Source organism: Dipteris shenzhenensis, chromosome 32 (assembly GCF_047967505.1).
Source record: "Dipteris shenzhenensis isolate YYH24624 ecotype China chromosome 32, Dip_SZ_1.0, whole genome shotgun sequence".
Taxonomy (NCBI): domain Eukaryota; kingdom Viridiplantae; phylum Streptophyta; class Polypodiopsida; order Gleicheniales; family Dipteridaceae; genus Dipteris; species Dipteris shenzhenensis.
Window position 1 is genome coordinate 33835684 of NC_141627.1, and position 25449 is coordinate 33861132.

The following is a 25449-nucleotide window of genomic DNA, read 5'->3' on the forward strand; positions in this document are numbered from 1 at the left end:
AAGCCCCAATTTGTGGCTTGAAATTGCAACCAGAAAGGGGCAAATGGTCTAAAAGCCCCAAATGTTGCACAAATTGCTCTCTGCCTGCAAAAGCCCCAGATTTCACTGCAAAATTGCAGTGTGATTGCAAAAGCCCCAAATTTTTGCAATCTCTGCAACAAATGCAAAAGCCCCAAATTTGACAAAATTCCCAATACACAAAATGTGTCCAAATCTGCCCACAATGGCCTGTAAAGCAAAAATCTGCCTCAAATTTGAATGACTCCCAAATGCCTGCAAAATGCTCCTACAAGAAGACCTTGAATGCACACGGAGGCTTGAGGAGACAGCTGATGACACACTCCGTACAAAAGTACGGAACTGTACGGAATGTACAATCAAGCTGTACGGACGGGTACCCTCTTGTGTACAGACAGATTTAGCTCCTGTACGGATGATAGCTGTATGGAGTACGGACCCAGCGCAGTCAGGTACGGACGCCTGTGTACGGATGTACGGCATAGTACAATGCAGTGCGACACGGGTACAGTCTGTACGGAATCAGTACGGTTGTACGAAACATCACGTACTAGTACTGACGGCGAGTTGTACGGGCTGGTGCGACGGTACGGATATCGTACGGGTTGGCGCAACGGTACGGAATGTACGGGAGTTGTACGAACTGACGGCGAGCTGTATGGGCTAGTGCAATGGTACGAATACCGTACGGGCTGTACGGCGACGTACGGACGGAGCTGTACGGCGATCTCAGGAGCTATACGGCTGTACGGCGACGTACGGACGACTGGCTTATACGGACGGGCAACGAGCTATTGAGCTTGGAGCAGGGAGCTTTCTGGCAAGGAACAGGGAGCAGGGTCAACCTGCTCTGATACCAAATGTGAGTTGAAGAGAGAGAGCAAAGTGTGAGAGCAGGAGAGCAAGAGTGTAGGAGAGTGAGAGCTGAAAGCAATAGTTGCAATAGAAGAGTGTAGTACAACTGAAGAGAGGGATAGGTTTTGTCTAAGTGACAAAACCTTATCCTTCACTAACCGTAGTTAGTGAACTAACTGTGGTTAGGGGAACAAACCTCTAAGTGAGGGAAAAGTGCCCCTAACCTACTTATTACATTACATTGGTCATTGCTAAATTATAACAATAATTCTAACATCATCATGATGTACATCACCAACAAGTGTAATTCTTTTGGATGAATTAAAATACGAGCGCTTGGGTTCTTGCAAAGCAAGGGGTCAATCAAATGCCTTTGACCAGTGTAAGTTCTCAGTGCGCGAGGAATTCCCATCCAGAAAGAAAGAAAGAAAAGAAAGAAAGATATATTAGCGTCCTTGGAAGACCTCGCGGGTCTATGGGACAAAATACATACACCACAAAACTACATGAGTCTGTGGGGGAGTACAACAACTCAGCCCTAGATTATTATAATAGCATACCATAACTACATTCGGGTATTATGAATAACATCAGTTTAAGACTGCGAGTCTTTGGGTTTAGGTTTGAAATGTCTTATCAATGCTTGCCCATCTCGGTAGACCGCCCATTTACCTTCCTTCCTTGCTTCTTTCACTTTGATGAGTTCATTTGCCGGTTGTTTGAGTTTTATCCAAATCCTAGTACCTTTCAGCTTGTTGGTTTGTTTAAGGATCTTGACCCTTGAGCTTTTTTCTTTGAAGTGAATCTGTGTCTGGTTACCCTTTCGAGTGATGAAGCTTATGTCATTCTCATCCCAATTGACTTGTGGTATTGCCTTCTTGAGTTGAATGATCTTGCTCTCATCAATGTGTTCCTCTTCCTCTTCCATTCAAAACAGCTAAGACAGCTGTCTTGCAATCCTCCAAATGCGTAAAATCTTCTTGTTACTTACTATGTTTTGCTGCTCTCTTACCTCAGTATAGAGATCACATTTGTCGATCTTGTTGTGTATTGCTGCTGTAATTTCCTGTTCCATGGATTTGAGCTGAGTGTTGACCATTTCTTGGATCTTGACTACGAGCTGTGGTGTCGGAGTCGTGGTGTTTCATTGCTGTAGGACTTCTTGTATTACCTCTTGCCTCCCTTCATTCTTCATTTTTGAAACTATCTTCTCCAAAGAAGCAATGCGGAGCTTTGCATCTCCGAGTTCTTGCTGTAGGAAGTAAATCTGTTCGTGTGGATCAGCTTACTTTGAAATCTATGATAAGTCAGAGCATAGGGGGAAGGCGTTGATGCCATGGTGGCGTTGGATGGCTTCTTGGTGGCTGGAGTCGATGGGAAAAGTTTCGTTTTCGGGAACTCCATATTAAAAAAGACTTGGCGCAATCAGCGACCCCTTTATTTGAGCTAACACCTCAGACTGAGCCAGGGGCTCAGCTCAGCCTGAGGCTGGGTTAGCTGATGAAAACTCCCCCTGTACGGCGAGTTATGAGCAGGTGGTGTTGGGGGGGCTAGTAGGCGGAGGGGGCTAGCGGATGGAGAGGCTAGGCTAGCGGCTAGTGGGTGGAGAGGCTAGCAGGCAGCGGCAGAGAGAGAGCAAGCGGAGAGGCTAAGTGGCGGGAAGGCTGAGCGGTGGAGAGGCAAGGCTGAGCGGGCTGAGCGGAGAGAGGGAGAGAGAGAGAGAGAGAGAGAGTCTCCTTCCAGGCCAAGAACATTTAACCCAAAATGAAGTCCCATGGAGTGGGATGCCCATGCCCAAAAGCACGAGTGGTCACAAACACGTTTTTTTCTTTTTTTGGGTAAGGTCACACAAACACATATATGTACATTCAGACACACATATAGATGTAGATATGTGTGTGGGTGTGTGGCAAAGCCTTGTCACTCGTGATTTTCTCCCTTTCCTGCAGCAGCGTCTCTGAGCTCAATTGTCTAATGCTTGTTTTGGCAAGCAGTTCTGGCTTTTCTGGATACATCCACAAAGGCTTGAATTTGATTGGGTTCGATATTGGGGACTATGGACTCTATGGAAAGGCCGAAATCATAAATTTTTTGGAGATTCTACCTTTTCCAAGATTCACTATTTCCTGATGTCACTCAAGCAATCTATTTATGATTGTCTGTGTGTTCGGCAGATAGATTCTACTGTTTACTTGTCATATATTGAGATTTTCTGGTGCTGTAATCGCAAGTTCTCTCTTCTTCTGTGTAGGTTTAGTGATGTGCCTAGCTTAGCTGTCAATGTTATGATGGTTTGGGTGGCTATCGCTGTCCAGTGTGATAATTCTTGGATATGTCCATGAAACCTTCTCTTTTGAAGAGTTGTGTTGTTGAACTTTATTGGTATCATGCCCTGGTATTGATATCATTTTTCGGATGCGTTGGGGTATGCAAGATCATAATTGAGAATGATATAGCATTTTTTGTTATCACAATGTCAGCGCTTGCACAATGTTAACAAATAGGAATATCTGGCTTTCTTCTCAGGTGGATTATATTGATATAAATGGCAAGACACTTTTGAAAGTGCCTGGTTATGAGAACCCTGTTGAATTTGGAACGCTTACGTCCTTTGCTTATCCTTTAGAAGATGGTGCTGGAGAGATAGTTGTGGCAACAACAAGACCAGAAACGATGCTTGGTGATACTGCTGTTGCAGTTCATCCTGAAGATAGCAGATACAAACATTTGCATGGGAAATTTGTCATACATCCATTCAATGGAAGGAGGATCCCCATAATTTGTGATGCAGTCCTTGTTGATCCATTGTTTGGTACCGGTGCTGTGAAGGTAAGACTTACTGTGCATAGTTTTTGCAACTAAGTTTCTTATACATGTTTCATTTGTCTCTGTTATGGAAAATGTTCACCTCACAAGTATTATAATAATTATCTGCATACTTGTTTTGATATTCACAGATAACTCCTGCTCATGACACGAATGACTTTGCTGTGGGAAATAGGCATAAGCTGGACTTCATCAATATATTCACAGATGATGGGAAAATAAATAGTGCTGGAGGAGAACTGTTTAAGGGGATGCGAAGATTCGATGCTCGAGTAGCAGTCATAGATGCTCTGAAAATGAAGGCAAGCCTTTGAGTGCAATCTTTAATGTACAAGTATTTATAAAATACTTGTTAAAGTTTTCATTTCATTGCACAAACGCTGTTTTCACTGTCTGTTTCTTGTAAATGGTGTACATTGATGATATCTAATTGTGGCTGGAAGTGGTAGGTTGTTGCTCTCTCAGGATTTGTAAAGAATTTTCTGAATCTGCTTTGGGAGTATATGTCTATTCAATATTGTCTGTCAGTTATGAATAGCTCAATATCTAACTGTATGTGGAAGTTCCTGCTGTTTTTCCCAAGGTATTGCCCTTCTCTCAGTTATGAGGTGTACTGCTGCTCTGATGCATTGTACAAGCCCTTGCAAGTTACATGCATTGTCTTTTTGTTCCCTAATGTGCGTTAAATTCCTCAGTTAACAGTATTTCAAGATACTATGTAGTGAAAATCATTTGTTCCTGAGTCATATGGCAAATACAATGAGTATTGACATCAGTTTGGCCACTTGAGTATGGCGTCAAGGTAGTGAATTCACATCTGTGTAAATCTTTTGGCAATGATTCTAGCCTTAAACCTTTCAAGATCTCATCTGCATCCCATGTCAATATGCACTGTCAAGTTGGGGCCTGATCTTTAAATGCTGAGGCGAAGTACTCCATCATGAGGACATCCTCAACAATTGTTGTTATAGCACAAAAGGTGCACTTGAGGGTCCTTTTCTACTACTCCATGGAAATCTGGAATTAGAAAAACCAAGTCTCACACTCCTTATGTGCTTGCATTCCAAACTTATTTAGGGTGTCCAAGACAATCAGTTGCAAATGATTCCTGAAAGGTATCCTCCAGCTGCTTGGGTTATTGACTTGATGCCATCTGAAGGCCTAACAGTCTGCATTCAACACCATCTTCTTTTGTGTTTTGATTTATAGATGTCATGGCAAATTGATTTCCTTTGGCCTATTCTGGTTTCTTTGTGCATATGAACTGTGGTGACCCTTTGACAACCAGAAGTAATTGGGTTTGTCACTTCTGATTGCATCTCTATACGATTATCTTCACTAAAGGTAATATTTCTGATTATTTTGTTGGTTGCAGTGTTTAGCGTTTCCAAGTATCAAGCATACTTTGCTTTTGAAATGGAGCTTAATTAACAATTTGACCATATGAAAGTCTCTTGAAAGCTTTGATCTGCATTTTTAAAAAGAGGGAACGAGACTTGTGTTGCGGTTGCCTTCGCTAGAGCTTCTTCCCGGCTACCTAAGTGTCTTTCTGGTGGTTGAACTACTCGGCAGTTGCTCTCTGCTGAGAACAGTAGAGAACTATCAGATGCAGCATGCTCAAGCGCATCTCTGGTCAAACTATTATTTGCCTTGTGGTTTGTTCTAATATTTAGTATCCTGCATCTGGTGTTCTTCTCTATGAAGGCTTTGGAATTTTCTAAAGTCTTTAGGTTGGTCTATCATGTGAATAGCCAATGCTTTTCTAAAATGTTTCCTATAAACAAAGCTCTCCTACCCTATAAAGATACCAATTGCAGGACTTGACCACCATGACATTTGTAGTTTGTGGTTAGGTACCGATTGCAGGACTTGACCACCATGACAGTTGTAGTTTGTGGTTAGGTCATTTTAGGCACTTTCCTTGAATACTCTCTTCTTATTTATGGGGATCAAACCTTCTCATTTTAAAGAATCCTCGCCTACATATTATACATCTGGAGTCCTTAGACAAGAGTTACCTTAGAAGGTCATGCAGTGGCCATGCTACATCATCTGAGTTGTTTTCCACGGGCCTCAACCTTCAAAAGAGGACTAGAAATACTCGAAGTTGTTAGAGAAGTGGCAGAGAACTATGTGCCTGCTAAAACTTGAATCCAGGAACCAGTCCACATCATCACTCTTTCCCTATAAGCAGAAGACTCTTGAAGATCAAGGCCAAATGGGATACATAAGCAATCTCACCTCTCACGGGTCACGGGTCTGATTGGGGCTTTAATAAATCTATGGCAAACATTGTAATCTTGGTGATGCTTGCTTCTCTGAAAAGGATACTGTCCACTGCAGTGTGTCTCTTGTATACCATATAAATGCCGTAGTGTTCCTCCATTTCGCAATTTCGTCGGCATTAACCATGTGCTGCTGTCAGGAAACCTTACTGTATGCACGTGATTGCTTTTCCTGTAATTCTTGGCTTTGTTTTTGGAACTTTATTTCATCGGTTATCTTTCTTCTAACCTTTCCCCCATACTTATATCCATCATAGTACCCTTTTTTCTATAATTAATTGTGCTTTTCTTGGCGTGTCACTTTATTCTGACTGAAATCTTCAAGGCTTTTAAAGGATTATGTGTAGCCTTAGGTCTGCAATAGATCATTTGTATTAACCTGCAAGCCTTCTCTATCATATTGTGCCAGATGGTTGGTGTGTATCATTCTTGAACAGAGGGCTTTATGTCTTGATCTTCTTCTAAGTGAGGCCATTGTGACTTTTACATCCATTGATGTTTACTGATTGTTTGAGGGATTTCTTAATGGGGCTCTCTGCTTCTCTATTGGTTTCCACACTTTATATAGTCATCGGGATGGTCACCACCTGCAGTTTTTTCCTGCTCCTTTTGGCTGTTGCTTGGAGAGATTTTTTGTAAGGATTTGTTAAACTTTTTAAAGAGCAAATTAGTTGCCCCATAGGGCAGGGGCTGGGAAGGACAGAGCATGAATAGGTGAAATTATGAGTTCGAAGATTGGAATCTTTTGTGTTTCAAGCAGGCCGGCCAATTTCCTTCACTGCTGACTGGTTGAAGAGTACAATTTGAGAGTATGGTGAGGTTATGCATCTAAGCAGGCTGTGGGTTGAACACCATATTGTTTTTGTATGCACGTGATTTCCTCTTTGAATTTGAATGAGCCCATGTATTGCGATGAGGAAGCTCCTTCATCTAGTAGGCTCTTTTAATGAATTTCTCACTGTGGCGACTGAACCTTGGAGAATGGTGCATCTCCTAACCTGTGTGAATGCTAGCTTATTGAAGTTGCTGCCGACAATCTATGCCTTTGCATTTGGCAGACAACTCCTTAGCCACCTTCTAAAGAATCTCTAATGACATGTAAGAATGTAATCATTTTGGCCATATCTTCCACTCTAGCCCTACCCATTTGCTATGTCTTTTTTTTTTTTTGCGGGGGGGGGGGGGTATGCTCCTTGATTAAAGAAAGTAGGAGCTAAGGTCGTCCCTATGGAGATGTAGACCCTGCCATTGTTGTAGACTGTATGGGATGAGATGGAGGCCTACCATGGTGAGGAATAGAGACTACTGCTCCTGTGTGTCTTAGTCGTTGAAAGTTATTACTTTTGAAGCATTGAGATGCCTCTTGCTCTGCCAATCAGATCTCTTTCTCAGTGGAGAAACAGTCTCTGCAGCTAATGTCTAATTCAATTGTGGAAGCCATGCACATCCCAGCTTACAAGAGTCTTGTTCATGCTTGACCCTTCAGGAACCTGATTCATGTTAAGAAGGCTCTGCTTTGTTGGATGTTGAGAGAGGATTCAAGGGAGAGTAGTCTTATCCGTTCATTGTTGTATAGGAGCAATATTATGGTGGCTGCTAGGTTGACTCACATGCTCTACCCATGTAGCAAGGAGCTGTGCCTTCATTTGAATGGCAATTGGTACTGAGGTCAAGGATGCACAGATGCTTTGGATGGAACCCAGGTCCACCCTTCTCACACTTTGGCCAGTATTTGGACAGATACTGTACACATGCTGGTGGCGATTAGGATGAGCATGCAGGGGTCTGCCTGAGCAGCTTCTGCCAGGAGGGCTATTTTGCTCCTTTTTGGAGACGACAGTGGGGGTGAGGTGTCACTTTCAGCCTCAACCTTGGATTTTTTCCAGTTCGCTCGGAGGAGCAATATATTGGCCTGTTTAGGGTGTTTATGGTCATGCATTACATGATGTATTTCCACCTTGAGCTTGCTCTTGCGGGTTTCATTCATACTTAATAGAAGTCTCTTTCATGGAAAAAAAAAGTCTCTTTCATGAAAAAAAAGACGAGCATATTCCCAAAAGATGTGCTATTGCTCAATACCAGAAAACTTTTGTGGTTAATGTGAGCCATTGTTCTATAGTAAAAATATGTAATGAGTTTTTGAATGTGAAACATGCACTCTTCTCTTTACTATTTGCCATCAAATGTATAAAGGTGTTTGTATATGTTCTACTTGAGCCCACTGTTTTTATACCAGTTGTGAGTTTAATGAGACCGAGAGAACTTAAAATAATTTTTTGGGTAAAGTCTGAGAAAGGTGAAATGAATTGCACACACTTGAAATACAAAGGAAGTATGGGTTTTATAAGAACCCTACACCCTTAGATTAAGAGCAAGTCGTAGAGTGACACGTGGCATAGTGCCACATGTTAGTGCAAAAAATTACTATTGCATGAACTTAGGGAGGAGTTTAGACTACTCCATTGAACTGGAATCAGATTCTACATCCGAACCCGACATATTGTCTATGACTCTTTACATTGGTCACACGTCATAACCGAGTGTAGACTCAATATTACAACCTATGATGGCATTATTCAATCCATGGTGGGCATAGACCAACAAGGACATGGGCAAGGAGTGTCCTGCATGCAAAAAGTGGTGAGGCTAAAGTGGGAACAGAGAGAATGGGAGCCGGGGGTACAGCCTAACCCACAAGGTGCATTCTCGGGGTGGAACAACTTGGGAAAGGAGGAAGGGATGGGGGATCAAGCTACATAGAGCCATTGGGTCAGGGAGGGAGGGAAAGGGTTTTTGGGAGGGGCGTTTTTCTTTTTATCCCTTTTTTTTTTCTTGGAGGGGGGGATCCTGTGTTTGTGCTAATTGTAAAGGGGGGGGCGGGGGGCGGATGGGGAGGAGAGGGAGCAGAGAAGAGGTGCCTGGGGGGAGAGGGGCAGTGCACAGGGAGGGAAGGTCAAGAGAGGGGGGGCAGGGGGGGAGGCTGAGAGGGACATTGATTATGAGGGGGAGGGGAGGGGAGAGGCGCAGTGATGGTGAGGGCGATCAGCAGCAAGTGGGGTAAAGGGAGGAGCAAAGGAGGATGAGAACATTCAGTAGTCCAGACTATCCATGTTTAAGTTGTTTGTTAAACTATGTGTGGGTTCATAAAAGCAATTGCAGTTGTTTGTACATTTTGCATGCAAAAACATAAATTTTAGAAAATGATAGGTGGTGCTGCTCTATGTGCCCTAGATGACATTTGAAGCTGCTTTGTCGTGCGATACTATGTTCTGTTATAGAGCTGAATTGCAGGGACTGAAATTTAGTTAAAATTTGTCACAGTACTGATGTCTCAAGTGTCGTGTGATGCATGCTGACTTGCTAGGTGGCTGTTAATGAATGCTAACTTTTGACATGGATCACTTATAAAAGGTTTGGGGCATTTACACAGGGCCTGTACAGAAAGACTGAAAATAGTGACATGCGCCTTGCAATATGCTCAAGAAGTGATGATGTGGTGGAAGCGATGATCAAACCACAATGGTTTGTTGACTGTACTGGTATGGCCAAGGAATCTTGTGATGCTGTTCGTGATGGCCGTTTGGAGATCGTGCCAAAACAATTTGAAGCAGAATGGTTCAGGTCGGCAGAGCACATAGTAGTTGTTGGTTTGGATTTCATTCTTATATGATATTTTAATTCAATGTTTAAGCTCACTTTAACACACCTATAATTTTTAAAAAGGTTAAAAGTGCGCTTGAAGAATGAGTTAAGATGTCTCCTATGTCTTTTGAATACTTATTTTTTTGGGCCGACATGGATCGAATATTTTAATTGAAGAAAAATCACTGAAGGCAGCTTGTGGACAAGCCTTATTTGCAGAACGTTTCAATTTTTTGTTCCATGCACGTACATAGATATGGGTTCATGGTGATATTGGAATAAAGGTGATCAAGATTTGGTATTGCTAGATATATGGACAAAGTCAAGGTGATACTAGAATTCCGACCACCACTACACAAAAAATAAAACAAATATTTATGGGCGAGCCAGCTTTGTCTACAAAGATTAGAGCGGCAGTGTTTCGAGATCATCACATACATAGACCAAGCAGACAAGATGGCCTAACGAACAAGGCTAGATAGAGGATACCATGGAGGGATCTTTCATTGTCTATGGAGTTTGCAAACGAGGAGGATGAATCGTGTTGATATGCATGGGTTACCACATGTTTCCACTCCCATGGCAAGCCTATTGATCACCCATCTCTATACTAGTACTCGCTAGCTGTTTCCTTCTTACATTGGACACAGCAGGATATTCAACGGGTCATCAGAGAAAATTAAGGGTAGGTATATATTCATGAGACATGGGTATTCCCATAATAGCGACAACCATAATCTACCAAGATGGCCTTCTACAAAGAGCATTCCTCCACTTAGCAAAAATGGATTCATTTAGGCATTGGGTTACCAATAGATCCTCCTCTTCCATGTGGTATGCATCGCCCTGGTTCAGCTCCAAAAACTCATCTCATAGGCTCAGCTAGAGGCTGCACCTGAAATCACAGCCATGACAGTGTAAGGATGTAAGACTTTGCACCCTTTGTCACATGCATGAGGCAGAGATCAGGAAGCACATATTGATGGGAGGTCCTAGATAGTATGAGAGTCGAGAGCAGCTTTGCACCTTTTGTCACATGCATCGAGCGGAGATGGGGAAGCACGTATTGATGTGATGGAGTATTTGTACATGAGGTCGCTAGATTACTATCTAGGCATTGATCTTTGATCGCAAACATATCCTCCAAAGATGTCAGACCCGTAGGAGAGTGGGCATTAACCTAGCGAGCTCTCACCCCATTCGAGCTGCATCACAACATAAGGTTGCTTCGCACTACCCATAGATGCATCCATAGAGAGGAGTAAGAGGTGAAAGCAGTAGATTCCAGATATGCTTGGGAGGCACAAGTGTCACGGACTCCCCGTGAAGCCCAGTTGGACTTGCATGGAGCTTGGTTTACTCATGGTAACATGAGTCACGAACAACTTGACACATGAACGAGAGAGAGAGAGAGAGAGAGAGAGAGAGAGAGAGAGAGAGAGATTAACGTCCGCGGAAAGCCTCGTGAGTCAAGAAATATCTTAGACTTTGGTGGTCAGTCTTTATAGCAAATTTTGCACCCAAGAGATAGTGTTTCTATGTATTAATGGCATGAATTACAGCTAGCAATTCTTTTTCATAGATTCCCAAGTATCTCTTTGCATCTCGTAGTCTCCGGCTTTCATAAGCCACTACATGACTATTTTGATGCAATGCAGCCCCAACACACTCTCCGCAAGCATCACAATCTACATCAAAAGGCTGATACTAATCAAGAACTATCAAAATGGGCTCTCTAGTCGGCTTCTCTTTGAGTGTAGTGAATGTTGTCTTCTATGGAATACGCCATTTGAAAGCTGCATTTTTCTTGGTCAAGTCATGAAGTGGAGCAGCAATATCAGCAAAATGTCAGATAAATCTTCTGTAATAAGAACAGGGGCCCAGGAAACTACGGACTTCATGCACCGTTTTCAGTCTAGCCATTCTTGGAGGGCTTGGATCTTTGCCGGACTCATACATAGCCCAAATGTAGTGCGAAACGATGTCTTGTACACATCCTGTGGCTATATTTTGACTTGATGATAACCACTCTTCAAATCTATCTTGCTGAAAACTGAGGCTCCATTGAACTGGTCTAGCACATTATTGATGCGCGGTATTGGAAATCTATTCTTGATGGTCATCTTGTTTAGTGCGCGATAGTCAACGCACATAGGAAATGAACCATCTTTCTTCTGTACAAGAAGTACAGGGGAACAAAATGGAGAGGAACTGAGCTAAATCAGCCCTTTGGGCAACAAGTCCTACACTTGGCCATGATTTCTTCTCGCTGAGTTGCACTGACTTTGTACGGGGGCCGATGGCCTTTAGGTCTCTCAGGAGGTAACTCGCCTTGCAAAGCATGTGAAAAACAATCTTTAAAGCTTGCAAGAAACTGAAATCTTTCTTTTTCTGTATCATGTGCATTTCAGCATCTCTTTCTTTGATGAAAACCATGTACGCTGAAACTGCAGACTTTATTGCTTTTCCAACTGAAACATCAGATACGATGGGGATGGTCTCCCCTCTATTCCTGGAAACAACTCGTTGTGCTTTACCCCTATGTACAAACTCAAGCACTCTTTCGAGAAGAGATAACTTCACCGCCTTACGATGAAACTAATGCATTCCCAAACGTCATGATGTTTAATCGGGGAAATGAAGAAATCCTCTTGATCTATGTAACTTTGCACATGGACTCGGAGTTTCCCAATCAAGGGAGTAACATGCACAGGGTTCCCATGGCACATTTGATCGGCATCTAAAGCCTTGACCAACTATTCAGTCTTTATTCCCAGTCACATGGCTAAATCTTTTGAGATGAAATTGTTTGTAACCCCTTGATCAAACAATATGAGCGCCTCCTAGTCTCTTATCTTGCCCTATGAAAGCAAAAACTCTCTTTCCTATGGATTTGACGCTCTGCCCAGAATGTCTAGAATTTCTCCTGCCATCGGCTTTGGCTGCCCTTGTGGCTTTCTTTGCTTCTTCAAACCCGAAGGTTTCTCAGGGCAATGGACAGCCACATGCCCCTCTTTTTCACACCTAACACATTTCCCCTCCTTGCAGAATATAGCCATCTGCTTAGGGGAAAACTGAGGTTTGCCTTCATAGGCTTTTTGTCCTTGGTTCCCCTTCGGCTTCTGGGTCTGAAATTCCATCTTTTGAGCCTTGGGAAACTCCTTTTTCTGAGACTGAGGAGTGGCTGGCCTTTCCTTCTCTGCTGTGTCAGTGTAAAAAGAAGGCACTACAGTGGGATCTTGCATGTGCATCAAACTTGCCACAGAGGCTGCATGCATAATGTTATGGATGCCTTTATGATGCTGGGTATTTGCCACAGCCTGTATCTTCGGATTGGGGCCAGCCCTATACTTCCGTATTTGGGTCTTCTTAGGCACCTCTTTAAAGGGTGCAATCTGTAGATATGCATCCCAAAACTTTTGATTATAAATCTCCACTATGTCCCCATCATCCATATGTAAACTTTCTATGCTAAGAAGGACATGGTCTTGAAACTATTTAGGCATAAACTGCTTGTAGAAGGTCTTTTTGAAGTCCTTCCAATTCTTTGGAGTAGAACCATCTGTGGTCAGTGCACTCCACCATGCATTGGCTGTTCTTGTCAAGTGTGATCATGCGTAGTTTGGAGGACTCAGAAAAGTTTTCTGTACCAAACGTTGCATCAAACTGCTTGATAAATTGCATGGCCTTCTCTGTATGATCATACTGGTCATTAAATAGCGAACCTGACAGACTTCCCACCTTCTTTGAATTCCTTGGTCTTTGCTTTCTTAACTACATGAATTAAGGTGCTTTGATCGACAGTCAAGGCACCTTAATTAAAGCCAAAACTCGTCGATCGAGGTCGGGAAATAACTTGGTTGACCGAAGTCAATCCTCCTTGGCTAACGCAAAGTCTTGTTGGTCGAAGCCAACACTCTCTGACCGAGGTTAGCTATGAAATACTTTGGTTAACCGTAGTTAACCCTCTTGGCGTGAGTCAAGTCTCCCTAACCAAGGTTAGGTTTATCTAACCGAGGTTAAGTATCTTGGACTAAAGTCAATACCTAGAAAATAACTCTTTGACCCCCTCCCTCTCCAAATCTCAAGCCAATTTATTCCCAAACAAATGAATCACAAATCTCATTCTAACTAGAATTGGAGCTTTACCAGATTATGCGCAATAGCTGAATCACAAATCTCATTCCAGAAATTGGAAATTGGATCGCTACAAGTCGCCTACTTTTTGGCAGTCCTGGACCAGATTTCCTAACGATTCCAAGCTGATGCAATCCTTTCCTATGATTCTTGGTCGATATCAACTTTCTAGCTCATCCTCATTCACATTTAGGGTAACCTTGCACTAAATCCACCTTCTCTTCTCAAAAACGAATTTTGCCCTAACCCTGATAGACAAAATCTAGTAAGAAGTCTACAAATTGTGATTTTTTTTTTTGGGCATACCAAGAGAAAAACTTGGCAAACGATTCCTTTTACATGAATTCGCCTTTCAAGAGTTCGCTCTGATAACAACTGACACGACCCCAGAGCTCCTGAAAACCCGGACCTACAAAAGAAGCACAAAGAAACTATCATAGAAACAACTGACGTCGGGATCAAAGCCCAGAGTTTCAAGCACGACAGATTAAGCGAGAGAGTGGACACAGGCCTCATGAGCACCCACCCTATCCGAGGCATCATCATTGTAGCATTCTGGCATTACACTACCTTATGTCGCCCGCATGCATATTCAATAGCGAGAAGTAGAATGCGTCAGCAATAGGTTTCATACATGTTTCAGAGACATGACAACTCTAGGTTGGATCGAAGTCAGGCCCACTTAGGTCACTATGCCCTAGGCAAGACATGACACATGACAAGATATGATAGGAACTCCTTGACACACAGAGTTCCTTTCGTGCAATTTATAGTTTCATCAGATGTGATAGACACCTCTAGCTCCTCCCATACGGGATGCACTCTTGTGACGACTTCAGATTCCATGGTCTCATAGGCTTTTTGGCCCTCTGAGAGAGAGAGAGAGAGAGAGGTAGAAGTAGAATTTATTATCGTCCTTGAGGGGCAAAAAATGGCCCATGGGACCTAATCCTTAGTACAAAAAATCTCCTCCGATGTGGAGGGGTCAAGAGTTTTCAAGTTCTTGACGGTATGAAAAAAGACGAGTGACAAAAGACCCCAATGCTGTCGTTGAGAGAGAGAGAGAGAGAGAGAGAGAGGTAGAGAGAGAGAGAGAGAGAGAGAGAGAGAGAGAGAGGTAGAGAGAGAGAGAGAGAGAGAGAGAGAGAGAGAGAGAGAGAGGTAGAAGTAGAATTTATAATCGTCCTCGGGGGGCCAAAAATGAGCCATGGGACCTAATCCTCAGTACAAAAAATCTCCTCCGATGTGGAGGGGTCAAGAGTTTTCAAGTTCTTGATAGTGCGAAAAAAGGCGAGTGACAAAAGACCCCAACGTTGCCGGAGAGAGAGAGAGAGAGAGAGCAATTTCTTTTACAAAAAAAAGTGTGTGTGTGAAACCACTCCCTCCCCTCGTGTTGCGTGAACTTCGTCTCTCAATTGCTTGACATCCTCGTTGGTTGCATGGTTTTGGCCATCTCACTTGCGAGCATCCCCCTCGTTCCCCTTCATGCTTGTTGCAGGTGGGCTACTAAAGGAGCCCATTTGACTGCCTTACAACAAGGAGTGCCTCAAGCAAGCCCCAACCAGCTAAACATGAGGGGTTGGTAGCAAACCCACGCTTGATGGCCTGCTATTTAGCCTTGGGCTCAACAAGACCCACTCTGCCTCTCCTCCCTTCACCTGGAGCTCGTCCTCAATTACTCTTACCCTAGTGATAGCACACACTATATACGATATATAATACATTTAATGGTTTTTGAAAGCATTGGCAATGAATGACAAGCCAAAAAATCTGCAATTGAATGTGAATTCACAATGACGGAATCCCGTTGATTGACATCAATGGACTTTGATGGAAAATGTTTCCATCACTCTTGTGCCAATCCCTTTTGTCCTGTCTTTTGCCCATGTGGGGAGCGCCCTTTTTTGTTTGAAGGATGACAAGATGTGGCAAAGGCGAGGGGGGCATGAAGGCATTGGAGAAGCTTTCCCTTCCCAACCACAAGATATAAGAGGTGTGGGACGTCAGCACAAAGGCTTTCACAATTCGACGTAGGCAACCTACAAGGAGGATGGGAAAAGGGAGGGGGGGGTAATGCATTTAAAGAGGAGGTAGGGAATTGTTGTTGGTAAGGTGTGCTTAGGAGTTTTAAGAACCAAAGTCAAAGCGTTTACATCAGTTGCTAGTGCCTACTCCGCGGTTGCCTTAAGTAGTGAGGTGAAACCTTAGGAAGCAAGCACAAACAGTAGGCCTTATCCTTTTGCGTTGGCCCTTTCGGATAGCTGAGTTTTATCTGGTATTCTGCAAAGCACAAACAGTGAGGTGGAACCTTAGGAAGCACAAACAGTAGGCCTTTTCGTTTGGCGAGGGCCCTTCCGGATAACAGAACTTTATATGATATCCTTCTCAATGTTAAGCAAGCATGACAAGGATTAAAGTAACACTACTTTGTATAGACATGTGCTAGGCAGACCTTATCTTTATTGCATGAGTCACAACATGCCTTCATGATTGGGTTGGTAAGCCAAATTTTACCCAACAATCACTCATTGGAACACAATGTAAAAGTTTTGATGTATGTCACTGGAAGACTAACATTTGATTTTGCATATGCTAGAGACAATGACTTGGTGTTGCAGGTCTTCACTGATTTGATTGGGCAGGAAATGTAGACATAGATACTCGATGTGCGGGTTTTGGTTCTAGCTTGGCTCCGCATGTATTTATTTGCTCAGTTAGATAATAGTCTCTGTCTCTATGCTAATGTGAAGCTGCATGTAAGGCAACCAATGCAGCTTGAATGGAATGCATGTCGTTGAGGAATTTTGCTTATAATCTAATTTTTGTGACAGCCAATGTTTTGTGAAGGATCTCATGTTTTATGATAGCAAGAAATACATTGGCAATTGTTTTTGTTGTATACAACTAATCAAGGATCCATTTAGCTTTTTATGTTTTAAATGAGTGAGAGAGACAGAGAGAGAGAGAGAGAGAGAGAGAGAGAGAGAGAGAGAGTTTCAGTTTTTTGGAAGATTTTGTTTCTTGACTTGCTTGTTTATTTTTGTTTAGTCACCTTCTTCCTTTCTTCTTTATTTCTTGTTTTCTTTCTCTTTTGTTTATTTGACGTATTTAGTAAGCACTGGGTTTGCCCAAGAGACTCCGCGGGTCTTTAGAAACCCAATATAGCTGCTTATGCTTGGGCACTGATGACGACATAAGTGTTGCTTTGCTTGCTAAGTATGTCTTCCTTTTTGTTTTTCATAAAAGTTTTTGTTTACCTCTTTTTTCTTCTCTTTTATTTTCTGTGTAGATTTTTGGTCTTTAGAACAACAAAAAATCTAAATTTGTATGATTGGACTTATTCTAGTCTTACAAAGGTATACAACTAATCAAGGATGTTGGCCTCATGGGATATGCCCTAGATGTATATGTGGCGGACATCTTCAACAAAATCTATGTAGTAAAATATCTTAAATGTTCCTGGATGCTTTTGTATGAGAGGTGTAGTAAAATGACAATTTTGGTTGTGTTCCCGTAGTTGGGGTAACTCTTGTAGATGGCTATATCCCCTTAGGATGCACTTGTTCAACTGTTGTTCTTTACATATACTAGATACTCTTGACACATCAACGAAGATATGTCTTCAAGCTCACGTGTGAATTAACTCGTTTGCTTATGCAGGTGGTTAGAGAACATAAGAGATTGGTGCATATCAAGACAGCTTTGGTGGGGACACAGGATACCAGCTTGGTATGTTACTTTAGAGGATGATGAGATAACAGAGTTTGGTGCATATCTTGATCATTGGGTAGTTGGAAGAAATGAGGAAGAAGCTGTATCGCAAGCCAGTCAAAAGTATCATGGGAAAAAGTATAAGCTTGCTCAAGATCCAGATGTTTTGGATACATGGTTTTCCTCTGGCCTTTTCCCATTCTCTGTTATGGAATGGCCAGAAAAGACAGTTGATTTGGAATCTTTCTACCCGACAGCGTTATTGGAAACAGGGCACGATATTCTATTTTTCTGGGTAGCTCACATGGTTATGCTTGGCATGAAGCTAACAGGCCAGGTTCCATTTAAAAAGGTACTTCATGGAGCCTCTCAATGAAATATTTCCTAGAAATCATATTGAATTTGATAAGTGAAGTTTGGTTACAAATACATAATTATGTACCACATATCTGGCAAGTGACAGTCCTGCATGGTTACACATGTACCAATGTGATGCTTATAAATAGTTACTGGATGTTGTTTTGAAATGCTAGTGATCATATTTTTGTTCTTGACTGGTGTCAAACTCTTGAAATTGACATGTCCATATCTTTTGTGCCAAAGTAGCATAGGCTTACAGCATGATTATCTGCTTGTGTCTTTTTTCTATGACGAATTTCTCTTCTTCTAAGAATTTTGTTGTTGTAATGATTGCTTGATCAAACTTCTTTTTCTCCAATGAACTGTTGCACTCAATCCGTGCAAGTGCTTTCATTTTGTTGAAATGATTCTTTATTCGATGAACCACCTCTATGCAATTATTGAAAGAGAGAGAGAGAGAGAGAAGGGAAGGGGGGGGGGGGGGGGGGGGGGTTATTCAGAGTGTGTTATTCATCACTGGATGTATTCACAGGTGTTTCTTCACGCAATGGTGCGAGATGCACATGGGCGGAAGATGTCAAAATCGCTTGGCAATGTGATTGATCCATTGGAAGTTATTCAGGGTATTACATTGGACGGGTTATTGAAGAGACTGGAGCAGGGTAACTTAGATAAGAAAGAAATGGAAATAGCAAAGTCAGGGATGATGAGAGACTTTCCCAAAGGGATAGATGAATGTGGTGCAGATGCGTTGCGATTTGCACTTGTTGCATATACAGCCCAGGTAATTTTCATTAGCAGGTTTCTGTCCAGGTTTAGAACGTCTACTTCACCACTGATATTTTCTCCTGCTGATAAGTATGTTGAAAGATAGTCTAGAGTTAAAGGGGAAGATGGGAGTGTGTCACAAAAGTAGACTGATTATTGTTTCATGCATTTATGCAGTCAGACAAAATAAACCTTGATATACAGCGTGTTGTGGGTTACCGACATTGGTGCAACAAACTTTGGAATGCAATACGATTTGCCATGATAAACCTTGGAAAGGGTTTTGTCCCCTCAACTAAGCTGGAGACAGCTTTTCTTCCTTTTGGATGTAAATGGATTCTATCAGTGTTAAACAGCGCCATTCTAAGGACAAATACTTGTCTTGAGGCACATGATTTTTCAGGAGCCACTACAGCTGTGCACTCATGGTGGCTATACCAATTATGTGATGTTTTCATTGAGATAAGCAAGCCAGCTTTGGCTGGAGATGACAGTAATGCTGAGGCTGCTGCTTTAAAAAAGACCACTCAGGATACCTTATGGGTATGCTTAGATACAGGTTTGCGCCTGCTGCATCCATTCATGCCCTTTGTAACAGAAGAACTGTGGCAGCGTCTCCCACAAAGACTGGGTGGCAGTTCATGCTCATCGATCATGATTGCGGATTATCCTTCTTTTGTTGAGGTCAGCAGTTATGCTGTGTTTCCATCCGATGGCATGAGTCATGGTTTTGAGTTGATTTCTCTTTCTTCCCTTTTATCTTTCTGTAATTCTTTTTAGAGACTGAAGTCCTGTGAAGTTGATTTTTTGTACTGGGTTTTGAAATGTTGCAAAGTTCTAATGCTATAATGTTTTCCTACATGTGCAGGATTGGACAAGCTTGGAAACCGAGTCTGAAATGTTGTTAATCGAGTCTGTGGTAAAATCAATTCGGACTCTTCGTGCGACATATCGCTTGGAACCAAAGGAAAGGTAAGCAATTGATATGGGTTAAAATGTTATTGTACAAGCTTTCGGGCTCTATGGGCTGACTGGGCATAAGCTTGTGTGTCTGGCCTGCGCCCACTCATGTGCATTAGTGATGCAAGTCGGTGTGCCAGATCTTATAATCCACATTATACATGCTGAATTGTGGGCTTAGAAGGTTTGTGGGTGTGCGCTGGCAAGGTGGAATGTGCACATGTTATTCCAACTTACGGTACTCAGTATAGGAATAATCCTAGGTTTTCTATGCAGGTCATCTTTCTTAAATTCACCTCAGTATTGCTATATCATTCTGTATCACTTATTGTTTGTTGTTTATCTTAGTATGGAAAAATTCTTCATGCTGATCTGCTGTGTGCGATTGTAGCCCATAAGAATTTGTATTGTAAACCATAAGATTTTGTATCACAAACCCTCTTTGGTAGGTGGAACAGAAGCTACATATTGAGGGGGAGGAGATCTTTGTGTTTAGTGAAAACTGAGCAGACGATCACCCTGAATATGGACAAACATACTTTGAAAGCATCTCTAGCCACCCCCTCACTTACACACTGGGCAGAGTACCTCTTATTGACTCCAAATACATTCACTTTAGAGGGACAACTCAAGGCTGAGGACCTTTATTTGACTCAACACAAACACACAGAGCTAAGCATCATGTACCACCTCAGAGAGGAATAGATCATGCAACATAGCAGATAAAGCTTCCTTCTCAAGTCCAATAGATGTAGCATAAGTATTCTTGAGCTTGTCCAGGGTCTTCTTGGCTGAAGTAGTGAGGTCAAGTTGATGAAGCAATTTGTTGACCAACCTCACATTAATAAGTGCCAGTGCTTTGTCATGCTGCTCATCCCTAGCTTAGAGTGATACTGATGAGTGTTCACCACAAGGACGAGGCTCCATAGTATCAAACTGAGGTAGCAAAGCCAGCAAGCTGAAATGGGTTACCAGCCAATAGAGGGGCTGGTCTAGGGCTCTGAAATGAATCAACGGCCTAAGAAATGCTTGAATAAACGTGTCCAACAGCTGGTACATGCCCCAAAATGCAAAAATGAGCCAAGAGATGTGCACTAATGGGCGTGGTAGCAGGTTAGAAATCCTCAAGAAGGCTTAGCAGGGTGCTCTAAAGTCCAAAGAACAGGCAGTCCATGTGGAAGGTGGCTCCCTTGAACAGTCCGAAGTGATGTAGCACGCCTCCACAACGAAAAATGTCTGTTATATGTATGCTAGAGGCCTCAAAACAGCTTCAAAATGATCAGGCGGCTATTCAAAGTGCACATGGGGTGCTGCAGCAAATCTTCACGCAGAGAAACGATTGATTTTGATGTGCTAAAGGCCAAAAACACCTCGAAAGTGGCTGGAAATGCAGCTCCAAGTTGATTTAGGGTTTTAAAATGTTGGAGTAGATGAGGAAAACGCCCAAAATCACCTCTGATGTAGGCGGTTATGCTGCAGCAGCACCAAAACAGCTCGGAATTGCAGTAGTAGCTCCAAACTAGGTTGAAAATGCCTCCAAAAGTCATGAAATTCACTCACAGATGGGCGATTTCTGCTGCAGCAGCCTGCAAACCCTAAAAACGGGATGGAACAGCTCCAAGAAGGCTCAAAAATACACGTGCAGGCATCTCTTGGAAGGCATGTCGACCAGCAGGCTGTGGAGAGGCTAAATGGGCAGAAGAAGCTGCAAAACAGATGGGTAATGAGGGCAGCAAAGAGGGCGGCTGTGCATAAACCCTAAAAATGGGATGGAACAGCCTGCAAACCCTAAAAACGGGATGGAACAGCTCCAAGAAGGCTCGAAAATAGACACGTGCAGGCGTCTCTTGGAAGGCGTGTTGACCATCAGGCTGTGGAGAGGCTAAATGGGCAGAAGAAGCTGCAAAACAGATGGGTAATGAGGGCAGCAAAGAGGGCGGCTGTGCATAAACCCTAAACAGGTAGAAGACAACTGAAAAGAGACGGAAATGAGGCTGAACTTGGTCGGAAATGAGCAGAGTTGAGGCAGCTGCATGAAGGAAGAGATTGAGCAAAATTAGGGTTAGGGTTAGGGTAAGGTCAGAGATGACGTGGCAGGGCACTATGGCAGGTTGACCTGCTATGATACCATGTTAGAAACATGGTGGAGAGAGAGGGAGACAAGGTTAGGGTGTGAGGAATTGATACATAAATGAAAACATAATGAAAGGCTATCTTATTCATAATCATGAGAAGTACAAGCCTTATATAGGCTACTCACTTACACACTAGCACCTAGTGCATATGGGATAAGTCTCATAATGACACGTGGCACTTACACGTGACTCACACATGAACTAGTACTAGATCACCTAGTATTACACACTAACACATCACACCAACACACTCTTTGGCTATGATATCTCTAACACGACCTTGTCTTGGAATGCATGCAGCAGTGAAAAAATAGGTCAACTAGTCTGAGAACTGTTTTAAAAGCTACAAAATAGCTTCAAGAAGCTTGTAGAAATAAGTGCCTTTGCTTGGAACAGCAATTCGAAGATTTTCCCCCCCCCCAAAAAAGATGTAAATTCTATTAATGCTTGAAAACACCATACAAAAAGGATCTACTGATGGAAGTACAGAAAAAAAACAGGCTGCCAGCAATAGGAAAGCCATATGTTTTCGGATCTCACGGCTCACCGCCTAGAGAGATTCCAAAACAGGAGCTAGCAACCAAGATGGTGGTCTATACATCAAGCGAATACCCCTTGCGAAAAAGGTGTAGAAAATGCCTACAGGCTTCGAAGCTGTTTCTAATCCAAGATGAAAAACACACAAAGGACCAATCATAGATTTGCCGCAGAGCCTCAGTGATGTTTCTATGCATCGGTTATGTCTGTGTACATTGCTTGTTGTTGATTGGATCTGGTATGCACCCAATGTGTCACTAGGATAGACACTTTAATGATTTAATGATGCTAGTGAGGGTGTCTAAATTTAGTTCCTCACAAGCTAAGAGATTGGAAATTTTTCCAATGAAAACTCTTTATTCAAGTACTGTTCAAACAATGATCATGATAACATTTTGAGCTGGTTTTAAAGTAAAACATATTATAACTTCTGTATGCAGACCTGAGGCTATGCTACTTTGCCGAACAGCCGAATGCAGTATTGTGTCACAGAAGTGCTCTTCTGAAATTCGCACTCTTGCAAATTTGTCAAATGTAAAGGTATGTCTCTAAATTCTATTAGACAAGATCTGTATTGCTTTCTGCTTCCATTGGTTTGCAGCTAGCTTATCACTCCCTTTGGATCTGGCACTAGGTGTTGCAGGAAACCGATATACCTCCTTCAGGTTGTGCAGTTTTTATTGTAAATGAACAAATATCAGCATTCTTACTCCTCGAAGGTGTTGTGGACGCTGCTCTAGAAATCTCAAAGCTAACAAAGAAGCGAGAGGAACTTTTAGGGTGAGTAATCTTCCACACGATTGATGACGTAACCAAGTTTTATGTCAAACTTGGTATCGAATGTGCGAACCTGTACTTTCCTCTGTCCAACTTTTCATATCTGCTTATGTGTGGAATTTTTTGTGTTGCACTCAATGTGGGATGCACCTGGCTCAATCCCTGCTCCCTGATTTAGCATTCTCAACCCCCCTTCTCCCTTAAACCCTTCTTTTCACTGTCTTTTGGCATTTCAGAAGATTCTCTTTAGATTCCTGAAATATTCTGTTAAGGTGCAACTATTCTGTTCGTTTTGTATGTTTGGACCTGGGAAACTTTAAAGTGGCCCAATGCTATTTGACACATTGATATGCCTTTCCTATATTGTAGAAAGGAAGAAATCTTCAGTTAAGGTAATTTGCAATGCATCATTTTGTAAAGACATTTAGAGTGGGGCTTGTTCTTGCTTTCCGAGCCTATTGTCAGGCTGTTGATTTAGCTATTTTGTTGACCTGGTTTACAGGCAGAAAGAAAGGTTGACAAAGAAGATGGAGAGTGCAGGATACAAAGAGAAAGTCCCGCTCAAAGTGCAGGAAGAGAACCTTAAGAAGGTCCGTAAGGTTAGTGCAGAGTTAGACTCCGTGGATGAAGCTACAGGGAACTTCGAAAGGCTACTAATAGGTTCATCTTAAGCCCACGGATGTGGCACGGTTACTGAACATTTTTTAAAAGTGAAACTGGCAGAGAATGGTTACCTTCTCCCAAGGTTTCTAGTATTTGGCATGTCATTAAGATGTTACCATTTTTTTACACCCAAAAGCATAATATCTTATTGAATAAAATCATTTCATGTTTCCTCTATGACCTCGAAATGCAATTGTTGTCACATATGAAGAGAATTTTCAGTTTTCTTTCATGTTTAATTTTATTTATGTAATTGTTTTCTCATATAAAGGGCATTAGGAGATGTGAAAGAGAGTCTCTCTCTCTGTCTCTCTCTCTCTCTGCAAAAAAAGGAACTTCTATTAATGCTTTGAAAAAACACCCTGCAAGTCAGCTTCTAATAGAGCTGCTGAAGGTGAATACAAAAGAGGAAACCAGCTATTAACCAAGCCAGGTTCTGTAGGGCCTAGCACACTGCCTAGGTTCCTTGTAGAACCCGGGTGGTGGTCTATACATCATTGAATACCTCTCGCGGAAAGAGTGTAGAAAGTGCTTGCATGCCAAGCCTTGCAAAAATGCTTTCGCCTCTCAATGGTCGCACGTGAGCCTGGGGTACCGTACTCATAGATAGCTCGCAAGGTCAAGATAACATCTTGCCAAGTAGCAACGAGTGTAGTTGTCGCAGGGACTTGCTGGACTCCCATCACCTGATTGCATCTGGCGACCCAAATGTGCCATGTAGTAATGCCTCCCAGATGCTATCCTTTGTAGAAACAATCAGGTGGGCTCGTTAAGGAGGGACTGTGGCCTCAATCTCAATCCCCATGACCCCCCTTAGTGAACCAAGCCACCATCCCCCACGTGAAGTCTCGTTGCCTCCTTTGTGTGTTAGCAACAATCCTGATAGCTACTGGACACATCCCTTGCATCGCTTTACAGTCCCAACGTTAGTGTGGTATCGTCTCAAGCACTCCTCTGTATAGCAATGACAACGGGCATCCACTCACATTTGCTTCAGCCAAGGGTTGATAGGTAGGCCCTCGTATGCTACCATCCAGAAGTATGAGATCTTTCGTGGTTTGAGGTTGGTCCACAAACCTGGTCAAAAGTAGGATCTCCCATGGGACATCCTGCTCTAACCAATGGCGTACTCTCGAGGGTGTTGAAGCCACAACTGCCACTTAGATACTGCGTCTTATGCGTGTTGTGTAGGAGAAGTTGGATCTCTCCTCCACCTCGTTCAAAAGCCCTACATGCGTCGGCCACATCCACTCTCCGGTCCCATTGAAGGTCGCGGAGGGGCCCGTCTCTCCTAGAGCTAGAGACTCTGAATTGCACACCCTTTGGCCTTGAAAGGATTGAAATCGGATCAATGTGCCACTTCTTGCCCAAGCGGCCCATGATCCTTATCCTCTGCCAATCCAAGCTATCTAAGAGCTCATCCTCTCGGTCTCTGTCCATCTCGGCCTATAGGCGGCCTCTTGGTCCTACACTGTAGAACCTGCGGCGGCAGGGGGCCTTAAGAGACTCTAAAAAAAAGCGCACTTTGTGGGGGATATAGTTTGCGAGAACTGGCCAGACCAATAGTGGGGGGTCCAAGGGCTACGTAGCCCCTTCCATCATGAGTTCGGAATCGTTGTATCAATCTATGTCATCCCGGAGGTTGTCCCTCTTAGGTGAGCCAATGTTACAACTTGTTCTTTGCAGCTCGCGGTAGCACTCTCCAGGCTCCAAAGGACCTCGCAGTGCCATTGTCCCACTATGCCCACCCTATGTGTGTGCATTGCCGTAGTATG

General features: G+C 42.8%; 1 protein-coding gene across 2 annotated transcripts in view; it reads left to right on the forward strand.

The window, feature by feature from the left end:
• Positions 1 to 23851, forward strand: part of LOC147880639 (valine--tRNA ligase, mitochondrial 1-like) — a 69474-nt gene extending 45623 nt beyond the window's left edge. For both annotated transcript variants that reach the window (XM_087370466.1, XM_087370467.1), the window contains exons 13-22: positions 3400 to 3702; positions 3831 to 4001; positions 9415 to 9605; positions 17424 to 17826; positions 18367 to 18618; positions 18780 to 19286; positions 19471 to 19574; positions 22675 to 22774; positions 22869 to 23014; positions 23514 to 23851. In XM_087370466.1, coding sequence (XP_087226592.1) covers positions 3400 to 3702; positions 3831 to 4001; positions 9415 to 9605; positions 17424 to 17826; positions 18367 to 18618; positions 18780 to 19286; positions 19471 to 19574; positions 22675 to 22774; positions 22869 to 23014; positions 23514 to 23682 — 2346 coding nt within the window. In that variant the 3' untranslated portion in view covers positions 23683 to 23851. The remainder of the gene's footprint in view (positions 1 to 3399; positions 3703 to 3830; positions 4002 to 9414; positions 9606 to 17423; positions 17827 to 18366; positions 18619 to 18779; positions 19287 to 19470; positions 19575 to 22674; positions 22775 to 22868; positions 23015 to 23513) is intronic.
• Positions 23852 to 25449: the final 1598 nt, after the last annotated feature.